The 24869-nt window shown below is 42.1% G+C and overlaps 1 protein-coding gene across 3 annotated transcripts in view; it reads right to left on the reverse strand.

Annotated features, from left to right (window-relative positions):
- STAM (signal transducing adaptor molecule) overlaps positions 1–24869 on the reverse strand; it is a 214711-nt gene that overhangs the window by 173637 nt on the left and 16205 nt on the right. For 2 of the 3 annotated variants that reach the window (XM_029588752.1, XM_029588751.1), the window contains exons 2-3: positions 22010–22094; positions 10309–10384 (exon numbers count right to left, since the gene is read on the reverse strand). In XM_029588752.1, coding sequence (XP_029444612.1) covers positions 10309–10384; positions 22010–22094 — 161 coding nt within the window. Of the gene's footprint in view, positions 1–6590; positions 6697–10308; positions 10385–22009; positions 22095–24869 lie in introns of those variants that run through there. The other variant, XM_029588753.1, reaches the window with a different exon arrangement.

A 24869-nucleotide genomic window follows, 5' to 3' on the forward strand; every position in this document is an offset into this window, starting at 1 on the left:
TTTGCTCTCTCTTAAGTATTCCACTGTTCAGACATTTTAGTTTCTCAGGCTTTCTATTTTGGCTTTATCTACATGTTTCTGTTTCTAATTTATAGTCTCTTATTTCTATATTAGGTAAGGGTTGGTCTCAGTTTTGCCTGTTTGTGACAGAAATGAGTATTTCTAGCATATAGTTTCTCTGTAGTAGTAGTCCAGCCTGTTCTGTTATTCCCGTAGGTGATGTATTAATGTTCTAGGGCCTGGTGTAGTATTTGCATTGCTGCTTTTTCATAAGTTTGCTGTTTGAATCCTGAGCGTCAGTGCTGCGATTGTTTGGCAAGGTTCCAGATGCCTCTTTCTTTGCAAGAGTTTGTTACTTCACAAAATAGCAGTGGAGGGTTATTTTTTGCTGAGATTACACCAGAATTTGAATTTTTTTTTTCATGTTACTTGTAATGTGAATTGCCCTAGCTCTGCACCTGTTCTGATGATTAATTATATTTTATTGTATTTATGAAGATTTCTGGGTTTCTGCAAAGATGGTTCATGAAAGAATACATTAATTTTTGTTTTATTATATGATTGGATTTGATTGTTTTCTATACTTGAAATAATTGAAGTAAATTATTTTAAAGTTTCATACATGACACATAATGGCTGTTGCAAACTACTTAGAAAGCCATTCTAGGGTGCAGTATATGGCATTATTTATCAGTAAGAAAACAACTAGTAGACCTGCATGCCTTGTGCCCACCTATGTTAACCTTGTGCCCACCCAAAAAATCAATTCTGGCTACGCCACTGCTTCCACATGTCATCTGAGGCAAGCCTGGGGAGGCATCATGAATGCCTGCACAAGTAACTTGACAAATAAAATGGCTTTAGTAGAGTTGACCTGGTAAAAACAGATGTTTATTGGTCCAGGAAGGCCTGGTAGGTGTGTCAGTAATGATTGGAGTTTTTTTTCATGCACGATACGCGCCATGATAATACTGTGCTCCACAATACTAGCTGTGATGACGACTTTTTGGCCCATAACGCCAAGAAAAAAGGTGTAATTTCCCATGAAAAAAACCCGTGATAACGTGTGATAGGGATCGTAGGAAGCGCTACCAAGCTCTACATTACATTTATCCCGCCAACACTTCGCCCACTTTTATATTAATGGTAAATCTGCATACGCGATTTGCGACATGCTGTTTATTGTGCCAAACAATGCCATATCGAACACAATAACAGCCATATCACAATTTGACGAATGACCCTGATAGTTTGTAAAGAAGTAATTGGGTAGGTGATACCTTTTTATTGGACTAGTTTTTGAGAGTTATCCTCTCCTCATCAAGTCGGTGAAGAAACAGAGCAGTTAAATATTATAGAGTCATCAGGGTCTTAGGCTGCCTACATATGCCATTACAGCTCAATAAAGGGAAGGGGAATAGAGGAGGAGGGTTGCCAGAGGTGATGACACACAATGAAGCTTTACAGTTGAAAGGGCCTATATATATCTGATAATGAGTGAGAAAGCCAACTTTGAGGGGAAATTTATAAGCTGAAACAGGGAAAATGTTCAGGGTCAGTGGGTGGATTCTTTAGTGTAATGAATCTGGATCCTTATCTACCTTGCCTAATTAAATCTGCCAACTAAAGAAGTTGAAAGAAATAGCGAATACCTCCCTCACAGGAAAGGAGATTCCCAGATGTATTAAAGGTAGTTTAGATTCAGCCCCTAATTAAGGCATCAAATAGAGAACCTGAGGACCTCAGTAATATCAGCCAGTGTCAAATATATCCTTCCTAAGTAGATGATAAAGAAAATAGTAGCTGCATGGCCAGAGGAATCTCTTACAGATAATAATCTTTGGAATAGATTTTCTGTTCAGGTTTAGAGAAGGGCATGAGATCAAGAATGCACTAAAAGCCCTAATGGATGATTTATGTTTAAGAGAGTGACAGAGGGAAGGATACTATGGTAGCACTGCTTAACTTTTATACAGCATTCAATACCATTAATCATGCCATACTAATAAAACACACAAGGCAGATCGGCATCAAGGATACTGAAATGGTTCATCTCATTTCTTGTAGATAGGAAGCAGTTTGTATTCACAGAGGACTATTATTTTAATACTGGTCAGTTTAATATGGTATACAATTTATACCCAATGCATCTACTTCTTTACTCCTACCAAATGTACCTCACTTCTTGTCCATTTACTTGCAATCTGCCTCATCTGTATGTTCTATACTACTTATATACGCAATGCCTTGTTACTTTATGTAATCTGTCTTGAGCCTACCTTTAGGAAAAGGAGAAATATCAAATGTTTATAAATAAGTCATCTTACCCCTTCATCCCTTAGGGAATTTAATAAAGGAAACCATTACTAAATATAGTGCTGTTTTAATCCAGGTACTATTACCGCACATGTACTTCATATGAAGCCCTACTACCTTCCTGTTTGCTTCAGTTGCAGAGAGAGTTGGAGCCAGGCAGCTACACTCATGACAACATCACTCCAGGATGTGCCTCAGGCCTCTGAAAGAAGCATCTTTCAGTGCTGCCTGTCTGAATCCAGCTGTTATTACTGCACATGTACTTCATCTGAAGCTCCATTACCTTCCTGTTAGCCTCAGTTGCCGAGAGAGTCACAGCCAGCAGGTAACTCTGCCCACTGCCACATCACTCCAGGAAGTGCCTCAGGCTGCTAAAAGGAACAGTCCACAGGTGAGACTGCCAGTTGTAATCCATGGCAAAGGCCTATGGCAAAAGTCCCTGTTCCTTCGCTTTGATTTTCAGTTAGACTTTTTTTGTTCATCATAATGTCGTCCCAAAATCAAGATATCTCGGTTGTGTGGGAAAGAGGTCAGCAAAATCTGCTATCTAGATCACTATCACATAGAGCATATGAACACACCCAGGTTCTAGTCATTCCTGCCCGATGTTCATTGGTAAGAGTATCATCTTAACTGCTAACATCTTGCTGCTATCCATGGCTTATACCCATATCTGCTCGATACAATTAAAACAGATATCATTTTACAATTATTGTTGGATTTAAACTTAGATATGTTTATTCCTTACTAAAGTTGGATTCTGATTCAGATATAAAACTTTATTGAATTTGTCCCAAGGGATTTACTTTTTTACACAAAGCCAGAGAGAACAGACAGTGTGGTGGAGTAGTACTGATATGTAAAGACTGTATAAAGTTGGAGCCTTTATCCTTGGAATTAAGAGGAACCAATGAGTTTGGTTGTAAAGTTTAATAACTGGGTTCTAATTTTATTGCATTGTCTGCTGGGACTGTTAAGTAATTATCTTTCTTTAAATTGCTGATTTTATGGTTGTCACTATATTCATGTACTGCTAAACTTTTTATTCTGGGTGATCTGAACATCCATACTGAGAGTAGACCAAAAAACATATTTTAGGATTTTCAATCCTTATTGGCAACCTTATACTTGTCTCCACTACTGCATGCTCCCACACACAAAGCAGGGCATGTTTTGGATTAGCTGTTCATTCCTGATATCTATGTTAAACAAAATATTGTTACAGATCTCTCAGCAGGATTAGTGCCTTGGTCTGTTCACAATCTAATACCATTTAAATTCTCGATTACATATTCTAGTATTAAGTCAGACTAGCATGCAGTTTTTAAAACAAGTCAAAGTCAAGCTGATCCTAAAAATAAGACAGATTGGAATAATGTTAAAGAAAGTATTAGTTATGAGTCTGCAAATTCTCTAACCAATTCTTTGGTTCATTCTCTATCTTCAGTCACTAATGCTGTTGCTCCCATAAAAAAATCTTTTCACGTTCCTCTATACATGGTAGATTGCTTTTGTTTAACAGGAACTCAGGGACAAAAAGAATGCTGTAGGGCTGAGTGGAAATGACGTAGATCTCCTGGAGCAGAGAACCTGGCCACTTTTTCGAGATACCCGATCTGAAAGCAGAACCCTGTTTTATAACATGCATAGATTATTTTTCTTTTTCAATGAAGTTGTGTGCTTCATTAAATCACCCCTTTGAATTATTTACTATTATCAACAAACTCTTGGAGCCTCTGAATCAAAGGCTTTTAAATGAAACCATTACTCCTCTGCAGATTTTTTAATGCAAAAATCTGATAAACTTGCTGCTTTAAGTGCCTCTATACATACTATGTCTACAAATCATGCCATTATTTTACTTGCTGTATGATGGGAAATATTTAATTATGTCTCACAGAGAGATATAATCAAATACCTCACATCGTACAGCTTTTTCAGTAGACAGCCCCTTCCTGTGGAACTACTTCCCATTACAATTTCGCTATCTAGAAGATACCAAGGAATTTAAGACCCTCAAAACATTCTTATCATTGAAGCTTTTCCATCTTTAGTAGTATAGTCACAACCTTGCCTCATCACATGTGTTAATAAGGATATCAAAAATCAGCATCTATTAGTCTACTATATTTAATGACTTATTCTTATGAATGTTTTTATGTACCCCCACCTCTAACTTTATAGGGACCAGTTAACACTCTATTTAAAAGTTCTTATTATCTGAAGACATTTTGTCCCCTAGATCCTTGCCCTATGGGGACTTTAGCTGCTTTGAAGAACATGTTTATAGGCATTGCATCTGAAATGATCAATTTACCCCTTATAGAAGATGTTGTGCCAAATACATTGAAAACATCTATAGTAAACCCTATTGAAAAGAAGAGTAATTTGCCTGCTGATAATCCAAGTTGCAGGCCAATTTCAAATTTAGTATCGTTATGAAAGTTATTAGAAAAAGTAATTTTCATGCAATTGAAAGATTTTCTGCACACTTTGATGTTTTACATTCAAATCAGTGTGGATTTTGTTCATTTTTCGCTCCATAAGATGCAATTTTTTTCCCCCAAAAGTGGGGGGAAATGTCTGTGTGTCTTATGGAGCGAATATAAAAAAAAACAAAACAAAAAAAAAAACAAACTACAACAAATGGTTTTTTTTGTCCCCATTCCCCATCCCAACCCTTTAAATTTAATTACAACCCCCCACCCTCCTGACCCCCCCCAAGTCTTGCCAAAAGTCCCTGGTGGTCCAGTGGGGCCAGGAGCGATCTCCTGCACTCAGGTCGTCAGCTGCCGGTATTGAAAATGGCGCTGATAGCCTTTGCCCTTACTATGTCACAGGGGCTACTGGTGCCATTGGTCAGCCCCTGTCGCCCCTGACACATAGTAAGGGCAAAGGCTATCGGCGCCATTTTGAATACCGGTAACAGACAGCCTAAGTGCAGGAGATCGCTCCGGACCCCGCTGGACCACCATGGACTTTTGGCAAGTCTTTTGGGGGGGGGGGGGGGTTTGTAGTTAGTTAAATTTAAAGGGTTGTGATAGGGAAATGGGGACAAAAAAAAACATTTTATGCCCTACCCTAATTTGCTCCATAAGACGTACAGACGCCCGGGAACAGAGCCAGTTTAGCACACGTTTTGGTTTTTTTTTTTAAATTTTCCCGCTCTGAATCCTAGGTGCGATTTATGGAGAGAAAAATACGGTAAGTAGTAATTTCTCATTTTCTAGCACCCAGACAGATGAATTCAGGAAAAATGGGATGTACCCAAGCTACTCCCAAAGAGGGCAGGAGGATGACAGAGGTCCTGTCAGAACCGCACGTGCAAAGGCTGCGTCCTCTCGTCCCTGCACATCCAAACAATAAAACCTGGAAAAGGTGTGTAAGGAGGACATCTCGCAGCTTGGCAAATGTCAATGGGAGACAACAATCTAACTTCCGCCCCATGACACTGCCTGAGCCCTAGTGGAATGAGCCCTAACCTGACTAGGTAATGGCTTTTCAGCATCCACATATGTGGCCATGACTACCTCTTTAATCCAGCAAGCTATTGTAGCCTGCAAAGCCATCTCGCCCTGTTCACCTCCACCATGAAAGACAAACAGGCAATCAGCCTTTTGGAAAGGTTTAGAAACCTCCAGATGCTTTAAAAACATGTCTCTTGACATCCAAGGGTTGCAACAGGCAATATTCCTCCACATCTCTTTCCCTGTCTAGAGATGGCAGGGATATAGACTGATTCAAGTGAAAATCTGAGACCACTTTTGGCAAAAAGGAAGGAACAGTATGCAGCTGTATTGACCCTGGGGGTCACCTGAAGGAATGGCTCCTGGCAAGACCTGCAGCTTGGAATGTTCTGCGCATCAAATTTCCTGGCCTGCAGCTTGGACATTCGACGCGCAGAACATATCGCAACAAGAAACACTGTTTTCAAGAATAGTAACCGCAAGGAAAGTCTATGCATTAGTCAAAATGTAGGGCCCGCCAAGAAATCCAAAACCAGATTAAGACTTACAAGGGTACCAGTAAACTGCAAGGGAGGACAAAGATGTTTCACTCCTCTCAAAAAACGGGCCAAATCTGGATGAGCCGATAAGGATTCACCATTCACCTGACCCCTGAAACAGGCAAGAGCCGCTACTTGCACCTTTAAGGAATTAAGAGCCAACCCTTTTATTCGATCCATCCTGCAAAAATTCTAAAATAAGCGGGATCTTAATCAAATGAGGAAGAACACCTCGATCCTCACACTAAGCTTCAAACACTTGCCAAACCTGCACATAGGTCAAAGAAGCAGAGAACCTTCTGGCTTGTAGCAAGGTGGCAATCACCGCAGTAAAATATCCATGCTTCAGCAAGCGAGCCCTCTCAAGGGCCATACTGTAAGACAAAAAAAAAAAAAAAAAGAGTTGGTTCTTCGTGAAGAACAGGTCCCTGTTGCAACAGATTCCTGTACGCCGGAAACCAGAGGAGGAAAATCTACCAGGAGCAGACACAGACCCACAATACCATGTTTCCTGGACCAATCTGGTGCCAAAAGCATCATCCCATTGGGACCCTTGACCCTCTAACCATTCTGCCCAACATGGGCAACGAGGGAAAGGCATACAGCAGCTTGTCCTCTGGCCATTCCTGCATGAGAGCATCGATACCCAAGGACTTCGGATCTCTCCCTCAGCTGAAGAATAGAGGAACCTTCACATTGCGATAAAAGCAGGTCTAGAAACGGAAGGCCCCAGTGATCCACTATCAGCTGAATCGCCTCGTCCAACAATACCCATTCTCCAGGGTCCAGACTCTCCCAGCAGAGAAAGTCTTTTCCTGCAATGGACGAGGTAGAGATCTCCTGAAGATAGACCAACTTATGGAATGGGCGGAAGTGCATCTCTTGCGACACTTGCTAGCTCTTAGTACCTCCCTGCTGACTGATGTAAGCCACTGTCGTTGCATTGTCCGACATTATCCAGACCGCTCGATCCTGTAAACTGCTACTGAACTGCAAGCATGACACTGTCCACCCAGGCTTCCAGCCAATTGATGTTCCAGAGAGATTCTTTTGTACTCCAGCGCCCTTGCGTTGTCAGTTCCTGACAGTGAGCTCCCCCCCCTCAGGAGCGCGGGGACAAATATCGGAACAGCTTGCTGAGCATAGAGACCGGAGAAAGAGGAGAGCCTTACAAACTACCCTTCTACTCTGCCTCTGCCTTTTTTTTTTTTTAAACCTTACCAGAGCTCAGCCTTTCCCGGCTAAATATAGAGACAGTCTCTGGCTGCGGGGAGAGAGGGCTCGGCTTTCTGCACCCACTGCCTTTCAGCTGTTTTAACAGCTTAGTCCACGCTGGCTGAAAAAAACAGCTACCGGACTAAGGCACTCATCTGAGGGACCACAGAAATCACCTCAGAAATTCTCAACTGTGGGAGGGATCATTTAGTATCACCGCAGGAGAGCAGAGCAAATTAAATTTCCTTTTATTTCTCCTAAAATTTGAAGCAATCCCCAATAAAGAGATGCATGTCCACCATCTGCTGGAGACGGAGAACACAGACAGGCTGATGTCACTGCAGGAGTATATTTATTTATTTTTATATGCCGGTGTTCGATTTTACATATCACATCGGTTTACATTAAAAAAAAAAAATGCAGGAAATCAAGCGTTTCCTTTGTCAATACATTGAAATAATAATAAAACATGGGAAATTGTTAACAAGGGAAATAAACATGGAAATGGTTAACATTACGGGTTGCACGAAGGGGTTCACAAAGGGGAGTGTCCCTTTGTTGCCCCCCTTTGGCGCACGGCGCCTGGCAGCTTGGTGCCTTTCAACGGACTGGCTCCGGCTGCGATGACGTCGGGGGGGGGGGGGGGGGCAGGTCTCTCAATCCTGGCTTTCTTCATGCTATTCTCTTCCCAGTTTCAGAGGTATTTTTTTCAATTTTTCTTTTTCTTTTTTACCTTGATGTCACTGCAGGAGTATATATACTGTGATGTCAGTTTTGCTACGACTCCATCTGCTGGTAGAGGTGTATAACCCACTGGTCCTGAATATATGTCTGGGTGCTAGGAAATTTATCTAAAACAGAGGTTCTTTGCATTTCTCATAAACCAAGACCAAAAGAGTTAACACCATTTATAAAGGTAGAAGTTAAGGTGCAATTTATGGAACACATTCAGAACTTGGGATTTTATTTTGATTCTGGTTTAACCTATAATTACCAACTTAGATCCATTTTATCATCTGGGTATTTCAAATCGAAGATGTTGTGGCATTTAAAACTTTTGATAGATCAAGACTTTCATCTGATTATCCAAGCCTTTGTCCTAACTACAATCAATCATTGCAATTCTTTTTATATGGAACTTCCCAAAGTCCGATTGATAACCCTGCGATTTGGCTGCCCGTCTTTTTTTTTAGAAGCCCCAATAAGAGAATATGTTACATCAATGCTTTCTCATTTACATTGATTACCAATAAAGTATGACATTTAAGGTATTGGTCTTGGTTTACAAATCTTTGATCAATTCTGCATCAAGTTATTTATCTATACAATTAATATGTTCCAAACAGATCTTTGAGTTCCACTAATGGTCATTTCTTACAAGTTCCTATCATTAAGACTGCTTGTCTTCAAGGGACAAGAAAGCGAGATCTTTCTATCAGTGTTCCCATTTTGTGGAATAGGGTGTCTGACGAGCTTCAGAATTTGATGGATTTTAAGTTTTTCCAGAAGCATTTAAAAGCAGTACTGTTTCAGGAAGCCTTTATGTCCATTTCTAGTTAGTATCAGTTTAAGTTGAGGTTTTTAAAGTTAACTGATATATTTATATGTCTGTTTATAATTTTATGTTGTTTGTATGTGTTTATTTTAATATTTTCTGTGACCCACCCAAAACATGATTTAAAATCCTGAAACTGGTTTACAAATTCTTCTGGGGTCATGGAGCAATGTATCTGAAGGATCATCTGATTCCTTACAGACCTACTTGGTCCCTTTCATTGTCCCAGGGTGCTCTACTTCAAGAACCTTCAATTAAAAAAACAAGGTTAATTCAAACATGCACTAGGGCCTTTAATATCAATCGCCCCTCCCTTTGGAATAAATTACCATTGGCATTAAGAGGGTCTGAAAACTATTTATCTTTCAGGGAATGGCTAAAGGTCTGCTTTTTTTACCCAAGTGTTTAACTAAGTGTGAGAGATATTACAGTTGAACAGAAGCAAAAGCTAGTTTTATCTAACCCTATCCATAGGACAAAGATTTTAACCTTGTGCTTAGTCTTATGCCCCCTGTGTGTTTGATAGGAAGAGAATTTATTAGAGATGTGCATTCGTTTTTGCCGAATTAGACAATTTCAACGAAATTTCAACGAAATTGACTAATTCGCCATGGTTTGGGGCAACAAAGCCCGAGAAGAATTTTTCCGAAATTTCAAAAAATTTGTATTTCAGGTTAGTGCACGCTAATTTTAAAATGTTAGTGTGCACTAACCCGAAAACTGGGGGCCCACGAAAAAAACTCCCCGAACCGCAGGAAAACCGAAGTTTCCTGCGGTTCCCTGAAAATGAAGCCCAAAACAAACCTAAAGAACAATGCACATCTCTAGAATTTAGAGCTTGGGGTATAACAGCATTACATAAAAGACCACAATATTCCCCGGATTATTAGTTTCGAATGAGGGTGAATGTAATGTTAATCAAATACAAACAGACAGATGTATTTTCGAATATGTATTGTTTGAGGGTGTTATAATATGATGTGAAGTATGATTGAGAAGCATTGGTCTTATTATTAGTATTTTATTTACAATGCACCAGCATCAATGTTAATATTTGTTTGTAAAGTTCTTGCATCATTTTTCTGGTAATATTTTGTTTTGCTAATTATTTATTTGTATTCTTAAACGTAAGCTGTGCATTGATGATATATCACACTTAATACATGATGAAGAGGTGTGCAACAAATGTAACTAAAATAAAGTAAGAATGACTTACAGTTAGTGCTTGCATAGCAACATGTGGGTCCTTATGGTTCACTCGCTTCATAATAGAGCGAAGACAGTCTTTTGGCCTAAAAAGCAAACAAAAACATATTTTGATTTGATTTATATTCCAATTTTTGGCACTTCTAAGCGGATTACATTCAGGTACTGTAGGTATTCCCCTATCCCCAGAGGGGTTACAATCTAAGGGGGTCATTTATCAAATTGCATTAGGGCCCTAATGCCCATGATAACACATGCGATAAATACTGCATCGTGAGATGCATATGCAAATTTTATTCGTGGGAGGAGTAAATGGAAATGGCTGCTTAACGTTGTGTACAATAATGTAATGCATGCCTTCGTGGGATTTAACAATGCAAAACTACACCTCTTTTCTCGGTGTCATGCCTTTCATAGCTGTGAGTTATGGCCGAAACGGAATTTATTGCAAATCCTGTTGGGAAGGAAGGAGAGTGGAGGCTCACATATACGTGAACTACTTATACCACTGTAAAAGGGGCTACTAGTAACTGGTATGAGGTTTAGGTGGTGGACTAGGTTTTGGGGTGAGTTTTACATGCACAGTCAGAGGTACGAACAGCATAGTTGCCATCTGTTACAAGCTAGGTAGAGAGTACATAGTACAAATCTCATCTTTTTTTATCTTTAATTACTCCAAATCACATAAAATCTTTACTGATGGCAATTGTGCTGTTCGTACCTCTGACTGTGCATATAAAACTGCCCCCCAAAACCTAGCCCACCACCAAAATCTCACCCTAAGTTATTAGTAGCCCCTCTTACAGTAGTATAAGTAGTTGACTTATATGTGAGCCACTCTCTCTCTCCCCCCCCCCCCCCAGGAGGCCAAATGCAATGCTCAGGGACTTCTCAGCTTGCAGTACCAGATAAATTACCCTAACCATGCCCCCCCCCCTTTTTTTTTTTTGGCAAAATGATAAATCTAGGCCTAAGTTTGTACCTGAGGCAACAGAGGGTAAAATGACTTGCCTAAGATCATAAGGAGTGGCAATGGCATTTGAACCCTGGCTTCTAGCCTGCTGCTCTAACCACTAGTCCTTTGGTTAGGTCTTAAATACACAGGGGCCAATGCAATATGGTGCGCTGAGCCGAGCACACTCTTTATGTGCAGTTGGACGCGGGTAGAATAGGCGCTAATCAATCCTCTAATGCAATGAGGGGATTAGAGCCTATTCAATGCGCGTCTAACACAGAGTGAATGCAATAGCGCTCTTCACTGGAAACGAGACATTCGAGACGCTGAGTCCATTTTGAGACGGTTCAGACTCTTTATGCAATGCTTTCACATGCCCCTGAAGAAGCAGTTTTGCGAAACATCGGCTTGTTGGGCTGTTCAAAAACGGATACCAAAGAGTCTACTATTTATATTCTCTGAGGATTGGGGACTTTTACAAAAAATGAACTAAAAATATAAAAAAAGATATTTTTTTGATTAATAAAATTGAAAGAAGTTTTTCGAGGTGAATGATTAGAAGACCGGTTAGTTTCTTTTGAAACATACATCAGGCTTGCTGATACCTTCATTGAGGCTTTGGTAAATATAATTTGTGGTTCCTATTAGTGGTTACAGTTTACTATTTCGGTTAACTGTTTTGACTCTTTCAAGTGGTAATTGAAAGCTCCCATTATTACTGCACGACCAATTTGGTCGTGCAGTAATAATGGAGAAATGCAATTTCTCTTAGCATTTCACTGTCCGTCTCACCATTTTGGCCAGGTGGATGCTCGGATAATCCTATCACTATTCTCTTCCCCAACAGACAAGGGATTTCTACCCATAAAGATTTAATTGCATATTTAGTCTCATGCAGGATCTTTATCCTGTTGGACCCTATGCCATCCCGGACATAAAGCACCACTCCTCCACCAAGATGCTCCTCTGCCATTGCGATATAATTTGTACCCCGGTATAGCACTATCCCATTGGTTATCCTCTTTCCACCATGTCTCTGAGATGCCAAGTAAGTCTATGTCATCATTCACTGCTATACACTCTAATTCTCCCATCTTACTTCTTAGACTTCTGGCATTAGCATACAAACATTTCAAAGTGAGTTTTTTGTTTGTATTTACATTCTGCTTTTCAATTGACAGGGAAAAATTGGAATCTTTTAGCTCAGGTGAGTTTTTAATTATAGGCACTTGGACTACTTTTCTTATTATTGGAATCTCTCTGTTGGGATGCAGTAACTAATGCTTTATTAGTATCCTTTGAAGATACCTCCCTCCGAACCATGTGCTGCTGAGCGACTGTCTGCTTTCTCCTTTGTTCTAGTTTAAAAGCTACCTCCTTTTTACAGGTTGGCGCCAGCAGCTTGGTTCCAACCCTGGTTAAGATGGAGTCCATCCCTTCAGAAAAAAAGACTCTCCCCTTCCCCAAAAGCTTCCCCAGTTCCTTACAAAGCTGAATCCCTCTTCCTTGCACCATCGTCTCATCCATGCATTGAGACTCCGGAGCTCTGCCTGCATCTGGGGACCTGTGCGTGGAACAGGGAGCATTTCAGAGAATGCTACCCCGGAGATTCTGGGCTTCAGCTTTCTACCTAAGAGCCTAAATTTGGCTTCCAGAACCTCCCTCCCACATTTTCCTATGTCATTGGTGCCCACATGTACCACAGCCGGCTCGTCCCCAGCACTGTCTAAAATTCTATCTAGGTGTCGCATGAGGTCCGTCACCTTCGCACCAGGTAGGCATGTTACCAGGCAGTCCTTATGCCCACCAGCTACCCAGCTGTCTACATTCCTAATAATCAAATCACCATCTATGACGGCCAACCTAACCCTTCCCCTCCTTGGCAGAAGCCCTGGGGGAGACATCCTCGGTACGAGATGACTATGCACTACCTGGAGACCCGGTCCTTGCTACAGGATTATTTCCTGCTGCACCAGGTTGATGCTCTCCGATCATGAGACCTTCCTCCTCCAAGGCAGTACCAGGGATGCCTGACTGGAGTTAGGACTTGGCTACTATGTCCCTGAAAGTCTCATTTATATACCTCTGTCTGCGTTAGCTCCTCCAGGTCTGCCACTCTAGCCTCAAGAGATCAGAATTGTTCTCCGAAAGATAGGAGCTGTTTGCATCGGATGCACACATACTTCTCACCGGCGGGTAGAAAATCATACATGTGTCACTCGATTCGAAAGACTGGGAGGCCACCTCTTGCTGCTCCCACTGAGATGAGAGAGTCACCTTGCTAGTGGCTGGAAAGGAAAAGAGGTGATAATGCCCTTCTACAAGTCCTTGGTGAGGCCTCACCTGGAGTACTGCATTCAGTACTGGTGCCCATATTGCAAAAAGTATAAAGACAGGATAGAGACGGTCCAAAGAAGAGCAACCAAAATGGTGAGGCGTCAGCATTGGAAGACTTATGAGGAGAGGCTGAAGGATCTCAATATGTATACCCTGGAAGAGAGGTGGTGAAGGAGCGATACGATGCAGACCTTCAGATACCTGAAAGGTTTTAATGATACACAATCAAACCTTTTCCACTGGAAAGAAATCAATAGAACTAGAGGTCATGAAATGAAACTCCAGGGAGTTTCATTCCAGTGTCAGGAAATATTTTTTCATGAAAAGGGTGATGAATGCCTGGGATGCCCTTCCGGAGGAGGTGGTGAAGACTAAGTCAGTGAAGGAATCCAAAGGGACCTGGGATAAAAACTGTGGATCCCTAAGAGCTAGAGGATGGAAATAAAAGAGTACATGGGGCTAACTTGCTGGTATGGCAGTTGCTACCCTTAATAGGCCTTGATACTGTTAATGCAACTCTAACATTACTCTCTTTCATTGGCAGTGGGAAAAGGGGAATTGGATTCAGACAGCAACCAACAAGGGCCCCAACGTTTACGGTTTGGGAAACTAATAAACATGGGAGTATCTTGCTGATGCAGCTTTTACTACCCTTAATCACTAAGCCTGATACTTTGATGCAGCTCCATCATTGCTCTCTGCTTCCACAGCAAGGGTTAATGGAAACTGGATTCAAACAGTATCAGAGGGCTCTGACGTTTACAGTCTGTCAAACTGATAAACACGAGGGTAACCTGCACAGTGCAGAAGATACTGGCATAAGCTTGCTGGGCAGACTGGGTAGATCATTTGGTACTTTTCTGCCATCATTTCTATGTTCCTATGTTACTTTATCATGAAAAAACTGCAAGTACTGGTAAAAATGTACCACTGCTTGGAGTTCATGCGTTCTGAATGTGGATGTAACCATGACCACCTTCCAGCTGAGGTACTTTAAAACTGCAGAATCTAACTGCTCAAAAGGAGGTTGCATTAAATGTGAGAACTACATTGAGATCTCATGGCATGGGAAGTTTGTAAACTAGAGGTTTAAGCTGCATCAGGCCTTTCACGAATCTGGAAACCAGAGGCTAGGATGATATGGGCGCATTATCAGCTGAGAAATTATATGCTGCAATACCAGAGATGAAGGCGTACTGATAATGTTGCGAGGCCAGACAGCCAAATGATAGAAGTAGGACAGTAGATGTCAGGACTCACAGGTGAATCGGTCCAATTTACAAGCCAAACACCATATGAAGTATTTTATTCCATTTAAAGGCGTAGTTATGCTTCATTGAAGGCTTCGACAGAGAGGACAATATTTTCCACCAGCTTAGGAACGACCCAATTGGTTAAGATTTTGCATTCAACATCTATGAAGTGAGGTTGAAAGACTGAAGTGCTAGATGAAGTAAGAGACCCTCCTCAAGATAGGAGACAAGGGTCTTCTTTGAGATGTTTTGGAAAATGTGATTAGAGCTGTATGATATAAACAGACCACACTTGACTCGGCCATGCTGGGGCTATGGAGGATCATAGTTGCATGGTCCCTCATAAGCTTCTGCAACATACTCGCAAATAAGTGGCAACAGAGAGAAGGTCTATTTCCCTAGCCAATAAAAAAAGCACCCTATGCTACATGGTAAGCGCTGGGTAAAATGGAGCAAAATCTATCTAGTTTTCAGTTGCAGTCTTTCACAAAACAGGTCAATCGTTGGTTGGCCCCACAAGTAGAATAGTCTTGGCAACAGACTGATAAAATGACTATTTGTGTGGATAAAAAATTCTGCTCAGCTGGTCTACTGTGCTCTCCACTTCTGGAAGGTATGTGGCTTGTAGTTTTGCATCATGGTCTATTACCCATTGCCAAATGAAGAGAGCTCCTGACATAGCAGCCAGGAACACGTTGCAACTTATTTATTCACAAAGAACATGGCAACTTGATTGACTATTTGTTTCAGGTCACTTCTTCATAACAGTAGGTGTGTGAAGATTTGTAGCACATTTTTTATGTCCCTTAGCTCAAGATGATTGATCTGAAGAAGATATTCCTGATAAGATCAGTGCCAGGAAAAAGAGGAAACTATTCTCAAGATCAAAATCACAGAACATATAGAAAGACATGGTTTAATGGAACACAGTCAACATGGATTTACCCAAGGCAAGTCTTGCCTAACAAATCTGCTTCATTTTTTTGGAAGGGGTTAATAAACATGTGGATAAAAGTGAACCAGTAGATGTAGTGTATTTGGATTTTTAGAAGGCATTTGAAAGAGTCCCTCATGAAAGGCTTCTGAGAAAACTAAAAAGTCATGGGATAGGAGGTGATGTCCTTTCTTGGATTACAAACTGGTTAAAAGACAGGAAACAGAAAGTAGGATTAAATGGTCAATTTTCTCAGTGGAAAAGGGTAAACAGTTTTATATATATATATATATGAGATCTGGAAAGGAATACGACGAGTGAGGTTATCAAATTTGCAGACGATACAAAATTATTCAGAGTAGTTAAATCAAAAGTGGATTGTGACACATTACAGGAGGACCTTGCAAGACTAGAAGATTGGGCATCCAAATGGCAGATGAAATTTAATGTGGACAAGTGCAAAGTGTTGCATATAGGGAAAAATAACCCTTGCTTTAGTTACACGATTGTTAGGTTCCATATTAGGAGCTACCACCCAGGAAAAAGATCTAGGCATCATAGTGGATAATACTTTAAAATCGTCAGCTCAGTGTGCTGCAGCAGTCAAAAAAGCAAACAGAATGTTAGGAATTATTAGGAAGGGAATGGTTAATAAAACGGAAAATGTCATAATGCCTCTATATCGCTCCATGGTGAGACCGCATCTTGAATACTGTGTACAATTCTGGTCACCGCATCTCAAAAAAGATATAGTTACGATGGAGAAGGTACAGAGAAAGGCAACCAAAATGACAGAGGGGATGGAACAGCTCCCCTATGAGGAAAGAAGTTAGGGCTGTTCAACTTGGAAAAGAGATGGCTGAGAGGGGATATGACAGAGGTCTTTAAGATCATGAGAGGTCTTGAACAAGTAGATGTGAATCGGTTATTTACACTATCGAATAAAATAAGGACTAGGGGGCATTCCATGAAGTTAGCAAATAGCACATTTAAGACTAATCGGAGAAAATTCTCTCACTCAACGCACAATAAAGCTCTGTAATTTGTTGCCAGAGGATGTGGTTAGTGCAGCTGGATTCATTGGTCGCTGGTTATTTGGCCCCAAGATTGAATAAAGGACTAAATTCTGCCCCTACCGGAAGAAGTACGGGGGGGGGGGGGGGGGGTGCCATGATAAAAAAAAATTCTGTCCTGGCTTTGTGTCTGCAGAGGAGCCTCCTTTTGGCATTCTCTCTGGCAGCCATGAACAGGTGGTGGATGGTGCTGCTGATGCAAAAGCAAATACATAGTGACAAATTCATTAGCAAAAATGTTTTATTGTATACAAAACATTTTAATCAAAAAACATCTTCAAAAACATTTAATTTTTATTCATCACTAGACACAGAGTGAATAAAGTTTTCTCCATAAAAAATCATTCATACACACATTCATACTATTAAAACATTTTTCTTTGAAGAATCTGTGTAACCATACAATTATTCTACTCCCTCTTTATAACATTATATTCCCTTTTATACTTCTGTTTTACAACTTCATACTCCCAACATGTTTCGCCATTCAATAGGCTTCTTCAGGGGAGCACAGTACACAAATCTTCCACCAATTCACCCAAATGTATCCGCTCTCAATTTTCACAGCATATTACTTCTCACATAAAGGACAGACCAAACTTTTTATCTCTACAATTCCACTCTTATCTCTCCTCTTTTTCGCCAAGACGCTCAAGAAGATTTTTTTGATAAAATGTTTTGTATACAATAAAAAATTTTTGCTAATGAATTTATGTCACTATGTATTATATGCTGTGCTAAAGTACTCAATATATCTATATAAATAAAAATGTTAAATAGTTTGGACAAAATCGCTAATCTCAGAAACCACTGAACCGATTGCTTTCAAATTTGGACACAACCTTCATTTCGCATACAGGAAGCTTCTTCTGAACTTACATTACAGATATGTCACACCTGTGACAGGTAAAATAGGTTTACAATTGTTTTCCAGAAAACAGCAACATCTGCTAGACGTAAGCGCCATCTGTTACCCCTTACACTAACACACGCTACACTAATCATGTCGCCAGTCCAGGTTCATGTTTCACTTCCATTTTAACACATTTGCGCACTTTTTTCGCCAGAAGATAATTATTTCCTTTACAGATAAAATACACCCACCACCCTCCTCACACCCCCCCCCCACACACATGCCAAATTGATTTACTTCCCACAGCCTCCCAACACACACAAAACCACCCTCCTCACACCCCCCTCACAGATGCCAAATTTATTTACTTCCCAGGCCCTCACAACACACACAAAACCTGACAGAAGTCCGGGAGGCTCCAGCGGGGGGCCAGGACCGGTCCGGGACACATCTCCTGCACTACGGCCATCGGCTGCCAGCAATCAACATGGCGCCGACAGCCCTTTCCCTTACTATGCCACTCAGGGACACCATTGGCGGCAGTAGCCCATGTGACATAATAAGGGCGAGGGCCCCTCTGTGCCATTTTCAGGACTGGCAGCAGGCGGACCTTTGCCCTTACTATGTCAGAGGACCTACTGCTGCATTGCTCCACCCCACTGACATAGTAAGGGCAAAGGGCCGTCTGAACCAGTTTCAGTTCTCGCAGCCGATGGACCAACGCCAATACATTGCTCCCAGACTGCTCTTGAACACCGACTGACATTTTTATCAGGTCTCGGGGGGGGGGGGGGTCTGGAGGGTGGGGGTGGTAATGAATTTATTGCAAACATCTTGGGGAGGGGTCACGAGGGGGGGGGGCAGGTTTCATTCATTCAGCAACTCTGGGGGGGGGGGGCAGGAGAGTGTGGGGTGGTTAGTTTAAGAGAACATTTCTCATAGGGGCCAGTCAAAGTTCTGGAAACTTTGACAGAAGTGTTCCGTGATTGGGCTCCATCCTGTTATGTCACCCATATGTGAGGACTACCATCCTGCTTGTCCTGTGAGAATCACTACTACTAAATTAGTATTCAGCTGATAACTGGATCATTAAACTTCTGGGTGAATTTACCTACAACAGGATGTATTCCCATATAAGATAAAAATCTGATTTAGTCCAATAGCAACTCTTATCTATTTCTAGTAGTTTTTGCACCTTCATGAATAGTTTCTGCTATGTACAGTTTTTGTGTTGCAAAACATTTTACTGTTGACAGTAGGGAATTTCTATCAGCTCAATACAGTAAAGTGCGGCCGTGGTTACCCTGCTCCTAACCTGCTTTCTACTCACTTTTCGGCCGCGTTAGCCCTTCCTGCGATACACAATCCCCTTTAACCGATTCTTATCGCCTCTTTAAATCCCCGGGTAACCCCTTCCACATGCGGCATGTATATCAGATGTAAACGATCGAGTTAGCTATTCCCTCCCATACAGTAACGCGCGCCCCGACTATCGCTATTTTACCCTGCCATTTTGCCCCGCGTTTAAACCTGATAACTTACCGCCTACCTCTACCCCTGCGTTAGAGGCAAGGGTTAAGGGTAGACGGCAAACTTTCCCACAAAAGAAAACCTAAAAACGGGACTCTGTATTGCCACTTGAAAAACTCTAAGCGTCAGATTTCAAAATCGGGATGCTTTTTCCAAATCAAAATTCAAAAACATTTAGAATTATATTGGCGCCATTAAGCCCTGGGCATTAAATATAGGAAAGGGCAGCTTTTAATCTCTTATTTACTGTCCATGTCTATTTTATTATTGTCGCTAGCCCCCCCTTTTTTTTTTTTAAATGATATTGTGAATCATTGCACTACACATGCGATTCCTTAAATGAACTTAAAACAATAATGCTAGATACATATATACTAACATTTGCAGCGAGCCCCGCTTTTGGTAAAGTAGTTATAAATACCTTGGATGTCACTTTACGAATCCCCCATCTCCACGCGGGCGGACATTGAGGCAGTGCATTAGCAAACGCCGACGTCACATGCCGTGACGTCAAACGTCGCGACGTCACTCCTTGAGCGCCGAAATTACACGGGCGTACACAGGTGTGCATTCATTCACTGCCGGCGGGGGCTGCTGGAGGCCGCTTTCGCAGCCGGCTCCCTCCGCCTGGATGAACGCACGCCCGCCCGCCGGCTCCCGCCACCGCCGCCTGGATGAACGCACGCCCGCCGGCTCCCGCCACCGCCGCCTGGATGCACGCGCGCCCGCCGGCTCCCGCCACCGCCGCCTGGATGCACGCGCGCCCGCCGGCTCCCGCCACCGCCGCCTGGATGAACGCGCACCCGCCGGCTCCTGCTGCTGCCTGGATGAACGCGCACCCGCCGGCTCCCGACGCCGCATGGATGAACGCACGCCCACCCGCCCGCCGGCTCCCGCCTCAATGAACTCGCTCCCGCCTCGAACGCGCGCCCGCCGGCTCCCGCCAGTAAGTTTACTTTTTTTTACACTTTATTCCCTTTTGTTTTAATTTTCGCCCTGCGCCTTGCTTCGGGAGGGGGGGGGAACCATCCACTTCCTGGTACCTGTCATTTCAAATGTCAGTTGAAATGACATTTGAAATGACAGGTACCAGCGCACCCAGGATACTGTATAGGCCATGTGGTGGTGGTATCAATCTAAAATCGAGTCAACCTCCAGTGAACTACCAGCTAAAGCTTTTTGAATTCACTGGAGGTTGACTCGATTTTAGATTGATACCACCACCACATGGTCTCCAAAATGGCTGATTTATAAAACTACGGACATAGGTTAAGCTAATCTTATTCTCTTATTGAGATTTCAGCCACCGTCTTTCCAAACACCACTCTTCACCTTTAAGGTCACACAATTCTTCAGTATACCAAGGGGAGAGCTTGAACTATCTCATTTGATGAATTTTTTCAGGGGCTAAAGAATTAAAAATTTGAGTCAAAATATGATAAATCACCACTAAGCCATCAATTATCCAGTTCGTATTACAATTAAAATACAATTCCAACTATTAATAAAATCTGTAACAGAACCATCAAGTTCATCATGCTCAGCTAAAAAACCATCAGGACTTTTCCTTATTTATTCTGACTACTTTATTTTCCTTTAGGCCATCAAACAAAAAAGGCCTCCCCTCTAAAATAAAGTTAATTACAAAGCGATCAGATAAATGGGCTGATATAAATATCAGAAATAAAGTATCATCACAAAAATCAAATCTAAAATGCATCCAACCACATGAATAGGTGCAGCTTTAGCCTGTTTTAAAATCCAAAGCAACCAATCCTGCTAAAATAATCTGATCTTTCCTAGTATCAGGTAAATCAGCATAAAAATCCCCTAGGATGAGTATCCTGGAGGACTCCAATAGCCAAGAAGAGAGATTTCACAAACTCAGGAAAAAAACTTAAAGACTGAGGTCAAGCAAGCAATAAACTATACTGCTGGTTAAGGTGTTAGCCTTTCTGAATTTAATCAAAAGATGTTCTAAAACCATAGCAACAGAAATTGGGTATTTGGTAACTACTAAATGACAAATCCTTAAGACGCCTCAGTAGTTTGGGCGAGATGAGAATGTTTTTAACAGTTTATTTTAGGATTAATATCTGAACAAGTGAGGCGTCTTAAGGATTTGTCATTACGAGGTGTCCCCTGACCAAGGCTGGTGACAGCCGAAACATGGTCCACGTCGGGCAATGTTTGAAACGCTACAGTGGGAGCTAAGTATTTTTTATTGCGAATAATTGATAACAAAATTAAATTAAAAAAATGTTTCTGGGTTTAGGGAAATTGGTTTTTAAATGGATTAAATACATTTTGTGGGTGAGTCATGAGAGACAACGTCAAATGATTACAGTGAAGTGCTGGACAAACGGCTGATACTGTTTTGTGGCCCATTGTGTGGTGAGAGACAGTGGATTAAAAAAGATTTGCACTAAGTTCTGATGATGTTGTTCTCTTAAGTTTAAATATTAGTATAATGATAGTTTGATAATAAATAAGTTGTTTCCTCTCTTTAATTAAATTCTGTACACATTACTTTGTAAATCTGATAATTTGAGTGCACATTTATACATTTATTTCAATGCCGGCTTTTTGCTCCTATATTTGCAAAAGGATATGATATCACAAGAAACATAGCAGTAAGCATATTTTATATTAAGAGTCCTTCTATAGCCTAGGTAGCTGAATGCATTTTCATTTTATGCTGACTGAAATATGATATTCAATTAGTAAGAAGTTAGTATGGATGCTACCTGGCTTCTTTTCATTTTTCCCTACTTACCCTGTGCGTGACTGCCCAACTTTGTCACACAAATCCAAGATGAGGCCCCAGTCCTCAGCAGTGTTCATCTCGCTGGTAGCCTTCTCTGAAAAATCAAAGATATGTAAGTAAATAAACAAGAACCCCCCCTTAAAAAAACAAACAAACAAACAAACATTTTCTTAACTTGAAATAGCATTTAATGAACATGCAAAGAACATGAATTCAAAGTCAACACAGACTGATGAACTTAAACAACTTTTTTGTATAAGCACAAAGCAGAGTTTTTTACCTGTAACTGGTGTTCTCCAAGGACAGCAGGATGTTAGTCCTCAATTGAGCGACATCATGAGATGGAGCCCGGATACAGAAAACTTATGTCAAAAGTTTTAGAACTTTGACTAGGCACACTGAGCATGCCCAGCTTGCCCTATACCATGCATCCACGCAAGGTCCCTCACCTGTCTTGTAACACAAAATTATTATTAAAATAAAAGTAGGAGAAACCCAACTCTGCGGGGTAGAAGGTGGGTTTCATGAGGACTGCTGTCCTTTGAGAACACCTGTTACAGGTAAGCAATTCTGCTTTCTCTGCGATAAGCAGGATGGTAGTCCTCAAACATGGGTGAATTCCTAGCTATAGGCTGCTCTCCAACAGAAAAAGGAACCAACAGACACTCAACCAGGTGCCAATGGGCACAACAACACTAGTGCTGTTGGCCATAGATGGGGAAGACAGCCTGAACCCAAACAACGAGCCCTAGGCAGGAGAGTTGAGTTCCACACCTCAAACAGGATCCGAAGAACAGACTGGCCGAATCTACTGTCACATCGGCCATCCCTATCTAGACAGCAATTAGATGTGAATGGGTGGAGAGAACTCCACATCACAGTCTTGCAGATCTCCTCCATGGGATCTGCTCACAAATGGGCCACTGACGCTGCCATGATTCTGACAGAATGAGCCTTGACATGACCCCCAAGATGCAATCCTGCATGGGTATAACAGAAGGAGATGCAATCTGCTAGTCAATTAGTTACTGTCTGTTTCACAACGGCAATGCACAACCTATTCTTATCAAAAGGAACAAAAAAGTATTGTGAGCTATGGGTTTCAGTGCGTTCCAGAAAAAAGGTTAAGGATCGCTTGCAATCCAAACTGTGTAGTGCTCGTTCGCCTTGGTGCGATTGGGGCCTGGGAAAGAATATTGGCAGGACGATTGACTGGTTAAGATGAAAATCTGTCACCACCTTAGGCAGGACCTTAAGATACGTACGCAAAACTACCCTGTCATGATAAATCTTAGTATAAGATGGATACGACACTAAGGCTTGGAGCTCGCTGTCCCTGGTTGCTGAAGTGACCGCCACCAAAAATATGACCTTCTCATTCAGGTACATCAGGTTACAGGTGCACAAAAGCTCAAAAAGTGCTTTCATCAGTTGAGCTAACACCACACTGAGGTCCCAAGACACAGCAGGAGGCCTTAGAGAGTCTTCAATTGAAGTAGGCCCCACATGAAACATACAACTATAGACTGTACAGAAATGGGCATACCATCTACACTGTAGTGTATGTGCCAACTGCCCTAAAACGAACTCTAACGGAGTTGGTTTTCAATCCAGCCTTCAATAGGTGTAGAAAGTAGTCAAGCAGTTTTTGTATGAGGTAGGAGAACAGATCTAGGGCCTTCTGCTCAAACAAAATGGAGAACCTCTCCACTTCAGTCCATAGGACTTTCTAGTGGAATGCTTTCTAGAAGCCACTAGGATCTGAGACACATCCTCTGACAGATTGAGCGGCTGGACGATTAACCTCTCAACCTCCAGGCTGTGAATGACAGGGCCTGGAGGTTGGGATGCCTTGATTTTGTGTGATGAGATCTGGGGAAGTCATCAGACTGACTGGTCTCTAGATGGACAGTTCCTGTAGGAGTGGAAACCAGACTCAGTCCTTGCCAAGCTTCAAGAGAGTGCTACTAAGGGAATCAGAGAATACGCACACAGAAGACCCTTGTCCCAGTGATGGTCAAGGGCCTCCGAGGCTGGTTTGCCATCTGACCTGTACAGAGAACCAAACTGAGGCATCTTCCTGATGCAGGGGGATGTGAACAGATCTACATCTGGGCTCCTCCAAAAGGTAGAATAACCGATTTGCTACCCCCTGATCCAGGGACCACTCGTGGGATCTGAAGGCTCAACTTAGCCTGCCGGCTACCACTTTCTCCATCCTGGCCAGGTACGTGGCCTTGAGTCAGGACCCACGACCATATCTGGACCTCTTCCTAACACTGGAGGTATGATCCCATGCCTCCCTGCCTGTTGACATAACACATGGCTACCTGGTTGCCAGTCTGGATCAGAACAACTTTGTTGACAGCCGATCTCTGAAAGCCCATAGCGCGTACCTGATCATCCAAAGCTCCAAGAAGCTGATTTGAATGGAGCATTCCTGAGCGGACCAGAGACCCTGAGTGCTAAGCCCATCTACATGAGCTGCCCATCCCAGGGTGGATGCATCCATGATTAATACAAGACTTCAAAATGAGATCCCCCGTTCCAGGACAATGAGTCCCGGAGAGACAGGATGACTCAGATGCAATCCTGGAGGCTCTGAGTGGCCTGGCACCATTGTGACGTCAGGGTCCATTGGGCTCTGCGCATGTGTAAGCGTGTCAAGGGAGTGACATGGACAGTTGTGGCCATATAGCCCAACAGACTCAAGATGTGCCAAGCTGACACCGCTGGCTCTGTTAAACTTCTGCTGTGATGGTCGCCAAAGTGATGGCCCTCTGGCAAGGCAGGAAGGCCTGAGCTACGTCTAGCAGGGCTCCTATGAAGTCCAACTGAGGTAACAGGCTGAGATGGGATTTTGGGTAAT

This window comes from Rhinatrema bivittatum, chromosome 2, assembly GCF_901001135.1.
Source record: "Rhinatrema bivittatum chromosome 2, aRhiBiv1.1, whole genome shotgun sequence".
Classification (NCBI taxonomy): Eukaryota; Metazoa; Chordata; class Amphibia; order Gymnophiona; family Rhinatrematidae; genus Rhinatrema; species Rhinatrema bivittatum.